Below are 18258 nucleotides of genomic sequence, written 5' to 3'. Positions count from 1 at the left end.
TGTTAGGACCCTTAAATAGTCTGCGTTAACCTGTGTCAAATGTTATTACATAGATTTTTTTTTAAAGGGGGGTGAGTATAGGGCTTCAACTCAACTGGACAGAAAGTTGTCTATGAATATTTGAGTCAGGTCAGTGCATCATAAAGCATGCATAACATTAAATGATTTCCGGTAGGATACCCTTCTTATCAGCTTTTTAGCTGCGAGGACTGACCTAAACCAGGTACCTTGAATATTTGCCCTAGTGTCCCTGTTGGATTTCTATAGCACATTGAATCTCTGTCTCCTCCTTGTGGTGTTTGCAAAACACAACTCTTATATATATAAAACATTCTGTAAAAACCAGAGCTGCCCAATGTTGATCAGTCAGTTATGGCAATATTCACTGCAGGGACACCGCCCCCCCGTGACTGAAATATACAAAATGTACCTCATTGCTACCCCAGTAAAATCATTGGGTCTAGTCTGGCAACCTCATCGGACAAAATCTGGCTATGCCCCTGAAAATAAGTCAATGTTATACATCATTCTTACAACAAACATGGATATATGTGATGTTCATTTTCATAATTAAAAAACACCCATTCTTCCACTTTAACCCAGTTTGCAGGGTCAGTCCAGGATCACTGGGGGACTGGAGTCAGCTACAGGTAATATATCAGCATACATACAGTAATATTATTACTGCAAAGGTACCGTTGTAAATGTGTCAGACACAAAAGTTAAATATATCAATAATACATCAATGTATCACAATTTTTTGCTGCCAGTGTAAAGAGTTATACTAACATGCATTTCAGCATGGATTTCAATTAAATTCTGAGTTTTCTAAGCTCAAAGTTACACCCACTGCAATTAGTTATGACCACAGCTTTGTGTGCTGAGGGACCATATGCTGTCTTTGGGTTGTATTTTCTCCAAATCCCTCAAAATGTCTAAAACCATGCTGTTGAGAAGAGTCGTTGCCTGGTTGGTGTCTTTGACATGCGAGTGCCCTGCGATGGATTGAAAGATTGGCAGGTGCATGATCATTGAAGTACAAGATGCATAAGAATCAAAATCACCATTTGCAAAGCATTTCAGCAAATTAGCTACTAGTAAGTGGAATGAAATTTCTATATTGTAACTCAAGCATATGGTATTCACTAAGGCTATCTGAAGATCAGTTGCTCATTGCAGCAAAAACAAAGAATCTGAATTATAATCGAGTTTAATGCCAAGTATGTTCACACATACAAGGAATTTGCTTTGGTGGTTGGTGCCAGACTTCGAGAAATGAGGTGGTTAATATATAAATATATATATACATAGAGTATGTACAGGTACTAATATAAATAGTCAGTGAATGTGGAATATGATACATCAGTGGAAATATATACATATTTAAGAGAGTGCATGCTTGTGCTAGGATAGGGAAATAGTATTTGAGTGAGTGTTCCTGGCCTTATTGATGAGGCAGGCCGCGGTGGGGAAGAAACTATTCCTATGGCATGATGTTTTGGTCCCAATGGACCGCAACCTTCTGCCAGAGGGGAGAGTCCGAAGGAGTTTGTGACCAGGGTGAGAGGAATCAGCCATAATCCTTCCTGCTCTTTTCAAAGACCTGGACTTGAACTGATCCTGTAAAGGTGGAAGGTTGCAGCCGATTGTCTTCCCAGCAGAGTGGATGATGCGCTGTAGTCTGCTCTTGTCCTTAGCAGTGGCAGGAAGGTACCAGACGGTGATGGAGGTGGTGAGGATGGACTCAATGATGGCAGTGTAGAAGTGCACCATCATAGTCTTTGGCAGACTGAATTTCTTCAGCTGCCTCAGGAAGAACATTCTCTGTTGAGCTTTTTTAGTGAGAGAACAGATGTTTATCTCCCACTTAAGGTCCTTGCTGATCGTGGTGCCCAGGAAGCGGAAGTACTCCACAGCGGTAACTGGTGAGCCGAGCAGGAAGACGGGTAGAGGTGGGGCAGAGCTTTTCCTGAAGTCCACAATCATCTCCACTGTCTTCAGGGCATTGAGCTCAAGGTTATTCCCATTGCACCAGGACACCAGGTGATCAATTTCCTGTCTGTAGGCAGACTCGTCCCCATCAAAGATGAGTCCAATGAGGGTGGTTTCATTTGCAAATTTCAGGAGCTTGACAGACAGGTGGGTGGAGGTGCAGCTGTTTGTGTAGAGGGAGAATAGGAGGGGAGAAAGGACGCAGCCTTGCGGCGATCTGGTGCTGATGGTCTGGGAGATAGAAATATGTTTCCCCATCTTCACATGTTGCTTCCTGTTGGTCAGGAAGTCTGTGATCCATCTGTAGGTGGAGTCGGGTACGTGTAGGTAGGAGAGCTTGTCGTGCAGGAGGGTTGGGATGATGGTGTTGAAGGCGGAGCTAAAATCCACAAAAAGGATTCTTACGTATGTTCCTGGGGAGTCGAGATGCTGGAGGATGAAGTGCAGGGCCATGTTGACAGCATCGTCTACAGATCTGTTGGCTCTGTAGGCAAACTGCATGGGGTAGTAGAAGGGTTTGCAATTTATGAAAAATGATTTCAGGTCGGAGGAGCAGTGCTGAAGAATCACAGACACATCAGTACACCAACCATTGTTTATGAAAAAGCATATTCCGCCGCCCTTTGATTTGCCGGAGAGTTCCACGTCGCGGTCTGCACGTAGAAATTGGAAGCCCGCGAGCTGCAGCAGGGGGTCCGGTATGAGTCCACACAGCCACATCTCATTGAAGCACAGGACGGAAGATGCGGAAAAGTCACGATTTCTCACCACCAGTAGCTGCAGTTCGTCCAGTTTGTTGCACAGTGATCGTACTTTGGAGAGGAATATCGCGGGGAGCAGAGTGCAGAGACCCCGCCGGCGTAGGCACACGAGCGCACTGGTGCGTTTGCTCCTCCTCTGGCGTCTCACAGCGTGAGATAAGGTAAGAGCACCTTCAACCAGAATGTCCAAGATTTCAACTGGAGATACCAGAAAAGTTGGTAATAAGCGGTCAAGAATATTGCTTACAAATAGATATCCATCCATTGTCAGTGTTGCAGAGGGTCCAGAGTGACTGACGTGTTCAAGACAGGGTGCAACCCAGGATGGGGTACCAACCCATCGCAGGGCACGTTCATATGGGGAAAACATGCAAACTCCACACACTGTACCACCATGCCACCCTTCAAGCAGACAGTAATGAGCATTTCATTCCCCATAAGGCAGGGGTGCAGATGTGACCCACTATGCCACTTTCAAGAACTTTATCTTATCCACTCCCAGAAACTTACCACCAAAGAGCTTTTGAGTACTTCAGTGACCTCATCCCTAGAGATGGGCAAATCCCCCTCTGAGTCTTCCAGCTCTACTTCCTCCAAGGCAAGTGGCATACAGGAGATCCTCGAAATATTCATTCCACCGTCTGATTATATCCCCATTTGAGGTCAACAGTTCTCCATCCCTGCTGCAATATAATATTGGTGAAGCCCTGCTTCCCCCTCCTGAATCGGTTAATGGTTTGCCAGAACCTTTTCGAGGTCGACCAAGCTAACCAAGCTCAGGAGGCCTCCTTCTTCAGCCTGACAGGGCCCATTACCACTGGCATCCACTAGCAGCTCCGCAATGTCGTCTCAGCAATGGTGTACCAGAACATGTCCCATTCGGACTCGATGTCCTTGACTTCCTCGGGATGCAATAGAAGTTCTGCTGGAGGTGTGAGTTAAAGATCTCCAGGTCAGGAGCCTCCACCAGACGCTCTCAGCACACCCTCACTATGTGTTCGGGTCTACCAGGTCTATCCAGCATCTTCAGTTCCAAAAACCGAATGACCTAACCCTAACCCTAACCCTAACCCTAACCCTAACCCTCACTATGTGTTTGGGTCTACCAGGTCTATCCAGCATCTTCCCCCGCCATCTGATCCAACTCACCACAAAGTGGTGATCAGTTGACAGCTCAGCTCCTCTCTTAACCAAAACATGCGGAAGCAGATCCGACAATACAATTACAAAGTCGACCATCAGTTTTATTATATTACCATTTATTTCTGTAATAAACAAAAATATTTCATCTAACCTATAGCAGGTGTTATGGAGATGAGAATAAATGACAAAACTAATCAAAACTCATACAAATAGATTGTTTATCGTGGGTTACATGCAATAAACTGAACATTGTATCTAGTTTTGTGTTCTTTGATTACTGGCTACCTGTTTGGTGAAAATAGTAAAAAAATCATCAAGTTATAGCAACAAAGGGGTGATTTGAACAAAAGTTGGCCCTTGGTCAGTCATTTCCTAAGGTATTGGGACAGCACTTCAACATCTAGAATCCCAAAAAACTTTGGGTGTGAAGGAGGGAGGGTGGGGTTTTGGGATGCAGCCATTCAGTTAGCGTCTCCTGGGACAGCTGGTTGCCAGTGGGGGCATATATTTTAATCAAAGCATAAAAGATAATATAAATGTGTACCTACAGTATGTCATTATGAGAGTATTACTAGTGCATTTTCAGTGTATTTGTATTATGCATGAACGTTATAATGTAAAAATGCTTACAAAATGTCTGCAAATAGCCTACTGAGACCAAAAAAATACATTAAAAAGTTTATTTCATATGGCCTAAATATCTTTCTTCCGTCACTAAAATTTGCTTTTTAAAAACCTAACTTTCTTAGTTATGATGAGAAATAAAACCATGTTTCTATACAGTTCTTCCAACATGAAATGCATGTCGAAAAAACAAGTTTACAGTGTTGCTTTTAAAGTAAATTAAGCATTTGCAATTTTAAATTAAAATCCTTCATTTAAAATTCAAATTATGTGTCCTGTATTCAACTGCCCTGATTATATTGTAACCTTAATCCATGTGAATTTGAATAATTTAAGTATGATAAACCCCAAAATAAAGGGGTCAAACCACAGAATGAAAATTAATTTAAGCATTACAGCTATAGCTTTGCTGTAACCTAGTCTTCTTCCCCCATACCAATCTGTAATACCAGTGTAGAATCTATAACTAAAAAAGCTGTTAAATATCTATCTCCACATGGAATCTTTCATATATTTGTGTGTGTGTGTGTTCCTCCTTCATATATAGGTATATATGTACAGTGAAACCTCGGATTGCGAGTGTTTTGCAAGACGAGTAAAAATTTTTAAACATTCTAACTTGATAAACGAGCGAGGTCTTGTAATACGAGTATTACGTTTACACTTTGTCTGCCATGCGTCACGTGATCACAGCTGAGCCGATGGTTCTCTCTCTCTCTCTCGCTGTGGGATTGTGGGTAATCATCTCCCATGCTTGGTCTCAGTCGGCGTCTGCCATGCTCGGTCTCAGTCGGCGTCCCTCACTCGTATAGTCAAACTTTAGTAGAAAAGCACCACCCGGATAAGGGCATAGCAGTGCAAGCTATGAATCTGTTTAATAATGCAATATCACATTTCCGCAAAATGGAAAAGGAGGCAAAAGCGGTTGACATCAGATAGGTTCCTTGTTAAAGTCACGCAAAAAGAAAAAGATTCCAGTGAGCCAAGAGATAGCAGTGATTCCGATTCCGGAACAAATTATGCTCGCAATCCGAGGTTTTACTGTATGTTAATCTGAATAGTTAGTTAATGCTTTACAAGAAAATACAGAATGTGGAAAGGTGATCAACAGCCTGACCCTCAACATGAAGAAAACCAAAGGGCTTATTGTGGAGCTCATGCCTGTATCACTCACCTGAACCACATGCCTCCAGTGTCTTCCCTAGAATACTGAACAGCTGCAACTCCCAGTGACTAGCTACCGGATTTAAACTTAGAGCTTTCCGAATCCTTTGAGAAGTATTGACTGTCTGCATCATACAGATTGGTTCCCATGGTTTCAATCACTTTGTATGACCTTCATTTTTGATTTCTTGAATTTCCGATTCTCTCCTTTGTGTTTTCTTGGATTTGGTTGCCTTGCTCATTGACCTTTCATTGTCAACCCCTTGGCTGTACCTGCATCCGTGATTTTGGATTTCCCCTTTGGCTTGGTTTGCTTCCTTACCTTACTACCCTGCCTCTTTGTAACTACGATCGGAGCCACTGGATTAAACATCTATTCACCTTGAAATTGGATTCCTGCGATCTGTTCATTACAGTGGACTCCAGGGTATCTTTGAACAATATATATTCCTTAGCTATACATTGATATGCAGAGAGCTGCAGAGCTCATCAGTCATCATAGCTCATCATTCAATGCCTGAATTAGGCTCTTGAGGTAACAGAGAGACTGTAGGCAACCAGCCCAAAAGTGTTTTACCAGGTTACTATCTGATAGGTGTTATAGGGGCCTGCAGTCACAGACTAGCAGGCTGTGAAACAGATTTTACTCACAGGCCATCAGATTACTCAGCCCCCGTATTGTCTAATGCTGTCTGTCACTGTCGCTAGTTTACCTGTAACTGTTTACTGTATTTGCGCTAAATATCTGTGACATAAACTATTACACTTTTTAACATTTTATTCCATTGATACCCACCTTGCAATGATGCTCCCGTTTGGTCTTTCTCACTATCTTTACAAGATCTGTTTTATTTGTTTGTGGTTTATTCCCTTAAGATAAGCCTGGGGCTTATTTTATTTATCTTACGTTAGTTTACTTGTTTACATTCTCCCTTTCTCATTTATTTATGTGTCTGTGGTGCACATGTATTGTGTGTGTGATTATCTGAGCTTCGCAACAAGCATTTCACTGCACAGATTTCTCTGTCATCTCTCTGTGTAGGGCATACAAAGGTTTTGACTGGACTTTGACCATGTCAGCCACTGTTTGAAGGCCCATCAACAGTCTGGTCAAATCTAGAGGACTACATATGCACCCAATACCAGACTCAGAAACATTTTCTACCCCAGAGGAAATACATGACTGAACACATGACTGAACACTACATCAGTCATGCTACCTCTGACGTTTCTCTTATTTTACAAATCCAGCAAGTCTCTAATTTAGCTTTAATGTTAATTACGCACGATAACACTGTCCACGATAAGTGGTTAGAAGATGAATGGATGAATCTTCATTATGTTCATAATGAAACCTCTCTTATGCCACTCATACTAGTTCCTGCTCTTTACCCTGGAAGTGCAGCACTGTTGAAGTTAAATTCATTTCAATGTGCAATAATAATGGTTAATGGTTTGTAATGGTTTGTAATGGTTTGTAATGGTTTGCTTGCAAGCAAATTACAACTGTAAAGTGTGTAATACTCTCTTGTTTCTAAATTGTATCTCACCTGACCCATAAAAGATGTTAGTACCCCTATTCCTTCTTGATTGATCATTAATAAATTGGTTTCATTAGTCAAACCGTTTATTATAGAATGTTAATGCAGATCACACAACCTATGAACACATTCCATCCATTTTCTGTACCTGCTTGTCCAACTCAGGGTTGTTGGGGGTCCAGAGAAAATGGGTGGACAACAGGGAACAACCCAGGATGGGGTGCCAGTCCATCGCGGGGCACACTCACACCTACAGGCAATTTGGTAACTCCAGTGAACTTCAGCATGTTTTTGGACCATAAGAGGAAACTAGAGTACCTTGAGGAGACCCCATGACTACACGGGGAGAACATGTAAACTCCACACACATGAGACTCAAACCCGGATCGCAGAGATGTGAGTGCTAACCACTACACCACCATTATGATGCATTCATAAAGCATTATAAACAGAAATATTAAAAAGCATAACACATTATAGCCATGTTTATTATGCACTATGAATCTTTTATGAAACACAATTTCATGCACTATAGATACCTTCATTATGTAGTACCAAGCATCCTTAATTCATATACTGACCATTATAATGCATCATGATTATAATGCATTATAGATGACAGCTTTAAGTAAAGTATTACCAAAAAACTTACTATATTGCCTGTGGAAAGTTGGCATTCATAATTCTGTTGTACGAGTGCAATGGCAATATAGATTTGAATCTTGCAATCTTTTGGTGACAGGACAAAGATCTACCGGTCAAGTAAGAACAGCCAATGATGGGTTAGAGTCTGAGTAAATTCAAATCACCCAGATTAGACGGGTGCTACCGGTAAGCACAATAGCCATTAATTCAGGTCATCTGTGAATTTTCCTTTCATCCATCTCGGTGCATTTTGCATACAGCAGGTGGCCGGGAGAAACGTCCATCTGGGCACAATGTGATATTATGAGGAGCTTAAAGAATTAATTGGAGCAGACCTAGGATTGTACTCCTCATATAGATATATACATATATTCATTGGTTTGCTCCCTGAAGACACTGGACAGTTGGGATGGTCTGGTGATTAATTTTCAGGCTCCCCCAGAGTTACCATATGGGCTCAACATCTGAGCGGCAGCTCTGAGTGGTGCAGATGGCCCAAGCGATCTAGGACCAGGACAGCCGGTGCGGAGCAGGACTGGCCCTACCTGATTCCATCCCAAATCAAACGCATCCCCTGTCAGAGTCCCCATGTCAGGAGCAGGATTTGTTGAGAGAGAGAGAGAGAGAGTTAGAGAAAGAGAGAGAGAGAGAGAACGAACAGATACCCTTTAGGGTCCCTGATCCTGACCTCAGCCACTGAAGGTCACCTTCAGCATCATCAGTGGAAATCAGGCAAAGGTGTGCAGGGGGGGTTAAAAACCTATCAAACAATGTCCAAATAACTCCATATGGCAGTGTATCACACCCCCCCCCCCCCCAACGCGGGGTAATGACATAGGTGCCCTCGGCTGTTTCATATTCAAAGGGGCTTTTCCTCCTGAGACTTAACAAAGTGAATGTCACATGCCCCCCCCCCCTTCTGCAGCAGCCCAGCTCTTCTGTCAGGTTTCGACCTTTGGCACCAGTTACCCAACAGCCCCCGGAAAAGGCCCCGACAGACGGCCTGCTGCTGAGCCTGCTGCCGCTCGACCCGTATTGCTACGGCGGGGGTGAGTCAGCCGACCTGGCTTTGTTAGGACCAAGCGGAACGTGAGCCAGACCTGCCGACATTGACCCCGGCGCAGAGCGGGGCTGCTTCTAGGAACACAGGAACCATTTAGGAACAGCAGTCGACTGTGCTCTGACCTCTCTCGCTGTCGCAGCGTAAAATTCATGCGCCTCAATAAATCTTATTGAGAAATAAATAACCTGTTTTTCTAAGCGTTTATCAGGAGACAAACTGCAGCAGTGTTAATGGCCTAATTAGAAACACTTGCGGAAACAAGGTGATTGTTGGCGATCTTGAGAACCCCTAACCAATACATTTCACCTGCAGGCAGACTGAAGCTGATTGTGCGAGTGTGGCAGCCTCACAGTCTGTTGACTCATCTGTTGTTCTGGCAGTCTAGTTCCTGGACTGTGTATGTCTCTGTCTGTCCTGGCTTGTCTACATAAGTATAGGTGCCGAAAAGGACTTTGAGTCAGGTCTCTGCTGAGAGAAGAACTTGAGTTTTTCCCTACGTCTCCTGACTTTTTATTATTATTCATTTTGCATTTGTAGCAGGGCAAAATTACTTATTTCTTCTGTGTTGCATCACTTGTGCAAGCCTGGATTGCTGTGTCTAACTTTATCCCATCAAAGGGTTTTATTAAGACGAGTTTGAAAATGGAGAAGTTCACGGTTAATTTGATCACTCTGGGTTCAGGCAGATATGAGACACAGTCACTTGATCACAGTGTATGGTGTCATGGCATAGAACTTAGATCACCAGAGCCTTAGGTTCACCTCCAAGTTTCCCTTATGTATAAACAAAAGAACCACATACTAAAATGCTAAAATAAGACCGTTTTCTGTTTGATTGAATGCAAACCTGATTCTGGTCCTTTGCTTGGGTTGTTCATAGCTATGTTTGCATTGGTTTCAAAACTGATAATGTCCCTCTCTGTAGATTAATGTAGCTTGCCTTCTATTTTGTCCCAAATGTCTTCTTTTTGCTGCTACATGCAAGTGACCAGAAACTGAGAATCTGAGGCAAATCAAATGAATATTACGTCCTTTTTATTTCACTCACAAACATGCTGACATTGCTCTTTTTCTTTTCCCTGAACCTAAACCACACTGGACCAAACCTGGATTACCTTCAAGCTCAGGCTACTGTGAAATTTGTACTTGGGGCTCAGTGTCTGGCTAAAATGGGCAAAAGGGAACTGGAGGGCGCCGTTCCATCACGCACAGGAGGTAATCGCTCATGTTAGCGGGTGCTAATTTGTTATTGCAGCCCAACAGCTGGGTAACACGCTCTATAGAGCAGGTGGCAGCCTTGTGGGTAAAAAAAGAGGCAGAGTGTACACTGTGTGTGTGTGTGTGTGTGTGTGTTCTGTGTCAATGCCCCATGCGATCAAACATTTAATATTGCCTGATTTTAGAGATGACAAAATATTTAAATGGGACTTACTGTACAGAATTTATTTCCTGAGGGAAAACCTCTCGTGTTCAGCTGATATTTTTTAGATTTTGCATTCTTTTTCTGTTCTACAAAGCTCTGACTGCTTAATTTTCAATCTATGAGAGTAGAATGTTAACAGACAACCTTTTTTCTGACTAAGATCTTATCTTGGATCTGTTAATTGGCTGGCCTGGTTTTGATATCTTGGCTCTGATGTTTAGGATACAATACCAGACTTGAAGCCAGTTTACAATCCAAGTTAAACCTCCTTCCTTCCAGCTAATCTTGTTGTTCTGGCAATTTATAGATAATGGCTGCTAAGAAGATGTATGACTGAACATCCTGTTTCCATTCATTCATTCAGACAGGAGGCTCGACTTTCCCGCTTGAAAAGGTTCTCAAGGCAGGTGGTCCGAAATCATTGACTCTGCGGTTTTGTATCACCTCACCGTCAGGGAAATATTTTCTCTCACTGACCTTTACAGATTACAACCCCCTTCCCAAAGTAGTCTGCCCCGGAATTGCTATAAAGGGACTACGTCATCCAGGTATTTCAACTATTATTACCACATTCCTCGCAATACGTTTGACGGGAATCCATGATGTTTTACTTTAGAACAAAAATGTGTTTGTTTTAGGTTAATTGGCAGTGTCGGAGAAAGTCAGCCGTAACATTAAGTTTCAATGCACTTACGTTTTTCAAAGGGTGCCGCCCCATTACCCGGTGGAGGGGTGGGGGCCGGTGCTCAATGCGCTCCGCTTTCTTCTCGGGAGTAATAGTGCGTTAGGGCTTTGGACTGAGACCTGCTGCATCAGACAGCGCTCTGCGGCTTCTTGTGGTTAAAACTGATTGTAAATCTCTTCACAATTTCCCCGGCCCGAATTTTCCGAGCAGGCGGAGTAGTTAACATGGTCGGGATCCCTGGAGCTTTTCAATGTAAGTATTTAATATGTACTTTTTTTTTGGGGGGGGGGGGTACGGTTTATAATGTACGGTTCTGTATTATGATTCTTTATAAATAACTGCAAAACAAACCCGTGTGCTTGTTGGATAACATTCCCTTGAGCTCAATCTCGGAATTTTTAGTCTTTACATGAAAAGATTCATAAACACACTTAGTGGGCTTTGGTGGGCTTTTCAGAATTACTCTTTGAATTTAACTTTATGGAAGATAAGTTATTTGCCCAGACCTGTGGCTTCGGGGAAAGTGTAACTTCCATCCAAATTATATATTTTTGGGCTCCGCTGCTGGCGAATATCCCGCAGACAGCCGGCGCCAAGAGAGCTAACGTAGCCTATTATTCTGCCATATAGCCTAGGTAGGAAACCTCATACGCCGTGTGTGTGGTCCTTCCTGCGTCCGATGCTCCGTGAAACACTCGGAATACCCGCAAAAACAGCGGCCTGAGCTGGAAACTTTGAGCCATGTGAAGGTTTTGATGAAGCAGATGACAGCTGGAGTCCCCAGTTCACGCACAATCTGTCTTGTTTGCGTGACGGTTGTCATTCATATTATCATGTAAATAACTTAATTAAACTGCTCACACCGACAGCCTGTAAACGGGTCTAGTGATCAGTGTGCCTAATACATTTTCACTACAATCGGTGTTAAAATCTTGAACTCGGTTCAACTTTTCCTCACTTCAAATTGCCTGATGTTTAATGTTGTGTATGGGTGTGTGTGGGTTTTTAAAATATACATTTTTTTAACCGCACGATTATGGAGGCAACAAACGTTTGTGGGAAATATAAATAAACTATACAAATTCATGGGTTTGGCATTTTGCTTAATAGGAGGAACCTTATTTCAACTTTTGTTTCTGTGCAGTTAGGAATTTTCCGCAGTTTTCACATCCTGGGGTTTGCCTGTAGAGCGGTGGGGTTGGGGCCAAGCAGGCTGTCGCATGGACCGGCTCCACGGCGGTGTCTGTCTTTTTCCTGGCACGTATTTGTCTCCAGGGTCCCGTCTCCATATATGCAAAGGGCTTTGGAAGACGCGTCGCTCATTAAAAACTTCCGCCAGAGGGCGCCAGTGAGTCCCTTGCACGTCGCTAGCCATTTTTCCCCCCAAGTAAATGGTTTTATATGGGCCCGTTTAACCGCACTTTCTACGGTTTACGGGGCGATATATTCTCGTCCGTTTTCACTATTTTAAATCCCAAGAAAATATTTGCGTAGATACGTAAAATTCCAGATGACATTTTCCCACACTTAAATAGCTCCACCGCTCTTCCCATTAGTTTGAATATGTCCTGGTAGTTTATTAGTTATATAATGTTTGTCTAGCAGACACTATGTAATGTTGCTCTACATAGTTATAACTTTGTTTTATCCATTTATATTTACTGTTTATTGGTGATTTGGCTGAAGCATACTAATTGGTTTGGTCACGAGGAATGGCAGCGCCCACGGGGTGAAATATATAACATCTAAATCTTTAACCATTACGCCCCCTGCTGATCGGCAGTCCTGTATGAACAGGTTGGAGGAAGCATTGCACATTCTGAATGAAATATATTCAGGTGATGAAATGAATGTGAAAAGGATGCATCAGCAATCTCACAGCTATTTCTCCCCTAAAATGAAAAGTGCACAGATTTAAATAAATTTAGTGCACAGATTTAAATAAAAATCATGTTTACGGAGATGGAGCTTTGTGGCTCAAAAAATTAAGACCAGCCCTAGATTCAGTCGTCATAGTAGATTTTTGCATTTTTTTTTTTTTTTTTTATCATTAATGTTTTGCGGTATTACTGACTGGCAGGCATATTTTTGGTTGACCTGTTTCCCTATACGTTTCTGTGCGGTTTGGCTAAGGCTGTCAGACTCTTCATGGAGGTCCTGTCACACCATCCCCTCCCCAAGTGTGTCTGTCTAGCTTGGGTAGCCTATCCGGTGTGAAAGCGAATAGAGAGGACAGTTTCTCAGGTGGCCTGAGCGCGATGTGTGAACACAGTGCCGGCCAGTATTGGCTGAGCTTTGATTCATATAGCCGCTGTTTCCCCCTGTGGTCACAGCAGCATCTATTCGCAGGAAACATGTTCTGCAGAGCACAATAGAACATTCTCCATGGAACGTTTAGCAGTTGTATCAACTTCCAAACATGCCAGTTGACATTTATCAGCCACCTGTGTGTCTAGTTCAAAACCTTTACTTATTATTGAAGTTTAAAACTGTTTGATTCTAGCATTCATCCATCCTTAACCCAGTGATCCAGGGTAAGGGCATGACGGGGGAACATGCTGAAGAGGATGCCAGTCCATCACAGGATAGACACACACGTTCCTGTGTTCGCACCCTGGGCAGAGACTTTAGCGAATTATTACTGGGAAGTTGTGCTGCTGTCAATTTCGTAAATCACTGCTGAATAATATGAACAAAGTTAATGTCATTAATGGCATCTTGTAGTTGGCGTCGCCATGACAACATTTTTCGTACTCTGCATTAGAATAGCTGTCCACCCAGTGGGCAGCCTGTCTCATGCGCCTCGCTTTTTGGGCGACGTTTCAGGATCCTTGGATAAGCAACCACAGTGTTTAAAGACATGGACTGACAGCCTGGACATATTTGTGTCTGATCTTGGCAGCAGCTCTTCTCTGTTACTTTTCAGCAAAGCGTGTGCAGCTCCTGCGATACGCCTGTAGGTTTCCACTTAGTGGTAGTCAGGGAGTGCTGAAATGATCTCAGGTTCAGGAATCATTTATGCTGCTCTTACAAACAGAATGTATTTCTTTATTCTGGTTTCTAAAAATGACGTCCCTAACTGGCACTTGGGAGAACATGAGTTGCAGTGTACAAAAGTGTTTTATTTAACCACAACCGGACCCCCATATTCCGAAGGGACGCCACGGCCTTAAGTAGAAATATTGTTAAACACTTTGGGGAACAAGTTTTACGAACCTTGCCAGATGCCGATATTTACCCAGGCTGTTAGCTCAGCCTGTCCATTAGAATTCAAGTGCAAGCTCAAGACAATCATTTGTTTTGTTTCTGGATTGAGTCACATTCTGGGGAGGGAGGGGGGGGGGGGGGGGGGAGAGACCGGCCCAGGAGAGAATGTGCACATGCTGCTCTGTGAGGACAGAGAGCAGTTGTAGTAATACTGTAATATCATAAAGTAATGTGTAGCAGATTTGGTCCCATACTTTATTGCGTGAGAGTTTCATCGAGCATGGGTGGGGTAGTAGCGGAGCCCCCCCCCCCCCCCCCCCCCCCCCGTGACTGACTGCCCCCCAGTAAAAACACCTGTTTGTATTTTTATGGACCCGAATATAATTCTCATGGAAGTGTGCCAGGTGAAAAGGCATTAGATGTCAGCGTAATGGTTTTAGCTATCGTCCGTAAATCATTAGTTTAATCCCCGTTAATTTGCAGGACTTTGAAATGCTGAATTTTCCATTAGATGAGGAGTAGGAGTGTGTGAGTCTAAATGTTAAATGTAACCATTAACGCAGGCAGTGTGTGGCTCAGCGGGTTAGGCTTGTGTGCCTGTGACCTAAAGGTCGCTGCTTTGAATCCCGTGCTTGGTAGAGTACCCACATCTCTGTTGGACCCTAAAATCATCTATGGGGGGAGAGGTGGCTGACCCTGTGCTCAGACCTCAAGCTTTGCTCTCTTCTCTATATGTATGTGTATGTCAAGAAGAGGAAGACGTGATAAAACGCGTTCTAATGCAGAAGTACTGCTGGAATAAATTACACACGGCACCGTGGCATCAAAGAGCTTCTCAAAACATACTTGCATGAAGGCCGCAGTTTCTGATGGCCGTCCCGTCTCCATTATGGCCTTCTCTACGGAAGTGACTCCTTTGTATTTTGTCCCCATGTTTTGCTAAGATTTGGGGCAACCTGGAGCCCGGAGCCGACGGCCTGTCTAGTGAACGATAAACTAATAGACAGCAGGCCTGTGAAGCGGATTGCCTGCATGCAGCACACAGGGCCTGCGGTATCCTATCCAGATGTTGTCCTGCCAGATGCCATTTGCTGGAATATCCGTCTAAGGGATAGCAGACTGATTAGCGTGCATCCAAGCCCCGCAAGCCAAACGTTGTTTTTTTTTTTAGCCAACTTGCCCGGCTCTGCGAGCCACGGTGAAGACTTCCAGTTCTTCTCTGTCGTATTTATGAAGCCCACACAGACCACCTTTGCTGCAGAAAGATCTTATTGCCGTTAAAATATCGAGTGTCGCACTTGGAGAGTGGCGTTCCATTCACAGAAGCCTTGGAGCTCAGCTTGGGCCGCTCGCGGGATCCGTGTGGCTCTGCGATTTAACTCTTTTGTTACCTAGAAAAGGGGGTGGAAAAAAGTGGCCTTCGCTTTTCTCCCCCTGCCGCCTTGTTAATCTCGTTTAGTGCATGACGGCCAGGACCTCGGGATTTCTTTGCAGAGGCTCTGTTTTATTTTCTTTATTATTTTCCCTTTTCTGTGCGAGTTGGCCGGCCGGGAACAAAGGCAGCGGAGCTCCGCCGGTTAATTTGGATGGTCACGGCTGAAAGGCGCCTGAAATGAACACAACAAGCGCCTCCAGTAGCACTTACACTTCGTAACCCCCCTGCCCCAACCCCCCCCCCCCCACCATCCACATATCCACACCCGCCTGCCTGTTTTCAAAGAAAGGAAGGATTTGCCCCCCATCTACCATATTCTTGGTGCCTCTCCCTGAGATCCCCCACCCCCTTAGTAAATGGAAAGCACAGCTGTAGTCTGACTGTCAGCACCCATTGGATTGTTAAACCTCGATTTGTATTCACCTTCTGGGAATAATTGATGGCTAACAATACAGTTTGGCCTATGTTCAGTGGAGGGGCATTTCACTGTTAGCTCTCTAGCCCTACTGATTCATGTGTGTGGGAACTGGATTAACTCGGTCCGTGGTGCAGGCCGTTCATGTCGTTTACGTTAGCTGTCCCTCTTACTTTTGTTACCTAGCATCTTTAAGTTGGTTTTTGTGCAACTCGCAGTCTGTGTAATGCGCTGCATTTACGTAGATAGCGGCGTGGGTCGTGTGCTAGCAAGTAGCCAAAATGTGTCTCTCACCTTCCCTAAAAAGTTAAACGAGGGGTTTGAGGGCGAGACACAGCCGTAACCAAACGGGTAACCCGCCCTGTCGCTGCTGGGGGGCCGTGGCCGTGTGGGAGTCGGTGTGTCGCCACTCATTTAGGCTCCAGGTCTTGGTCTTTCTGGCGGTCAGGATTGCGTGGCCCTGAAATAAAATAAGCTGTCAAATGAATGGAAAGTTGCATATGAATTCTCAGTTTTCTGTTGTAAGCAGCTGACGGATAATAATGATGATGTTGTGCAAGCAGAGGTACACTGGAGTTCTTTTAGTGTTTCGCATATCCGATATTTCTCTCCTATAAGGGGGACATACAAGGGAGAACAAAGATTGGGGTCAGAGTTCATCATCCTTTCAGCACCACTGGAGCGTTTTCAGGGCTAAGAACCTTGTCCAGGGCCCAACTGTGATGTCCTTACTCAGTCAGCCGTGGGATTCAAGCCGATGACCTTCCGGACAAGGCACAGATATCTAACCCTAACCTCCAGGGCTACACCGCCCCCCCCCCCCCCCCCCGGATGGTCTCCGGTTCTATGTTGGCCTTTTCTTTTAAGGGGAAAGTGGTCTGTTGTGTGAAAGGCCATGTTTACACGGAACAGATGACAAAATCGCAGAAACCAAGCTCATCTTCGGATTTCAGAGGCCTCGCGATGTGTGTCTTTCAGAATCTCTCACACACGCACATCAGCCACTTGCCTGATCAATTTGACCCTCTTACCAAAAACATTGCAGCCCATCCACGTTTACCCAGCTCCCCGGCGAGAAAGTAAGTGTTTTTTTTTTTTTTTTTTTTTCCCCCCCGTCTGTCTGTTTTTCTTTGCGAGAGAAGGATTGTGGGATATTGCTTCAGGCAAGCTTGGACAGCACCCCCCCCACAAGCCCCAAGTAGCACAGTGAAGGCATTCCTCGCACAGCCATCAGCACGACCTTATCGGCAGGTCTGTAATTGAGTCTCTCGGAGGCCTGCAGGCTGTCGGTTCCCCGCCAGGTGTTCAGAATGCAGACTCCAGGGGAGACACCTGCAAAACACAGGTGTGGCTGTTGCTGAGCAGAGGGACAACACAGCTGCCACAGCCCAAGGGGGAACTCAGGGGTTATTATGGGATAAGCTGCAGGTGGAGGGAGGGAAGGGAGGGGAAATAAAAACACCTGGTATTTTTCCTCATGAGAGTTTGCTCCTGATATTGACAAAGCACGGTTTTGAGATGATCCCTGTGTGGTGGTCTGCATCTTCTCTTTCGTACCTGATGCCAGGATGGAGTCGCGTCCCCTTAAATGAGTGTACAGCATCATTTCTTATTTCTCAGAAAACAAGATGGGGCAAGAGGCTATGAATCAGGAAATGGGGGGGGGGGGGGAGAAATACAGCTCATTGACTTGGGTGGTCTGGATGCAGCTACAGGAGCCAAAAACGAGGAGCAGCATTTACAGTTGATAATGTAACAGATGTGTTTCCCCAAAGTGACTCGCACTTTCAGAGGGTGCACACACACACACGTGCGCACTCACACACAGACTGAGATCACACAGATATACATACTGAGATTACCAGTAAGCCCCAAGTCACTTTTCTTACTAATTTCTTTAATAATTCATCTGAAATGTAGTCTCATTTTATCCTTGCTCTTTGTTAGAAAGAAGATAAAATGCATTGTTAGACAAGACATTTATTATTAAGGAGAATTGTAAATGTTTGTTTATGCCACTCTAAATGCTGTGGACTGGTTGAGGTTGCTGATTTATAACCTCAGGAGTCCATTTCCTCTGTAGCCTCAGGCTAAATCACTTAGCCTATAGTTCCTCATTAAAATATCCAGAATTCTGTTCTTCATTCTTATAAGCATTAC

General features: G+C 44.1%; 1 protein-coding gene across 2 annotated transcripts in view; it reads left to right on the top strand.

Annotated features, from left to right (window-relative positions):
* The first annotated feature begins 10929 nt into the window (after window positions 1-10929).
* The window catches only part of cbfa2t2 (CBFA2/RUNX1 partner transcriptional co-repressor 2), a 34613-nt gene continuing 27284 nt past the window's right edge, over window positions 10930-18258 (top strand). For both annotated transcript variants that reach the window (XM_023836379.2, XM_023836377.2), the window contains exon 1: window positions 10930-11293. In XM_023836379.2, coding sequence (XP_023692147.1) covers window positions 11266-11293 — 28 coding nt within the window. In that variant the 5' untranslated portion in view covers window positions 10930-11265. The remainder of the gene's footprint in view (window positions 11294-18258) is intronic.

Source organism: Paramormyrops kingsleyae, chromosome 8, assembly GCF_048594095.1.
Source record: "Paramormyrops kingsleyae isolate MSU_618 chromosome 8, PKINGS_0.4, whole genome shotgun sequence".
NCBI classification, from domain to species: Eukaryota; Metazoa; Chordata; class Actinopteri; order Osteoglossiformes; family Mormyridae; genus Paramormyrops; species Paramormyrops kingsleyae.
Note: the sequence above shows the minus strand (reverse complement) of the source record. Positions and strands in the feature narration are given on the sequence as shown.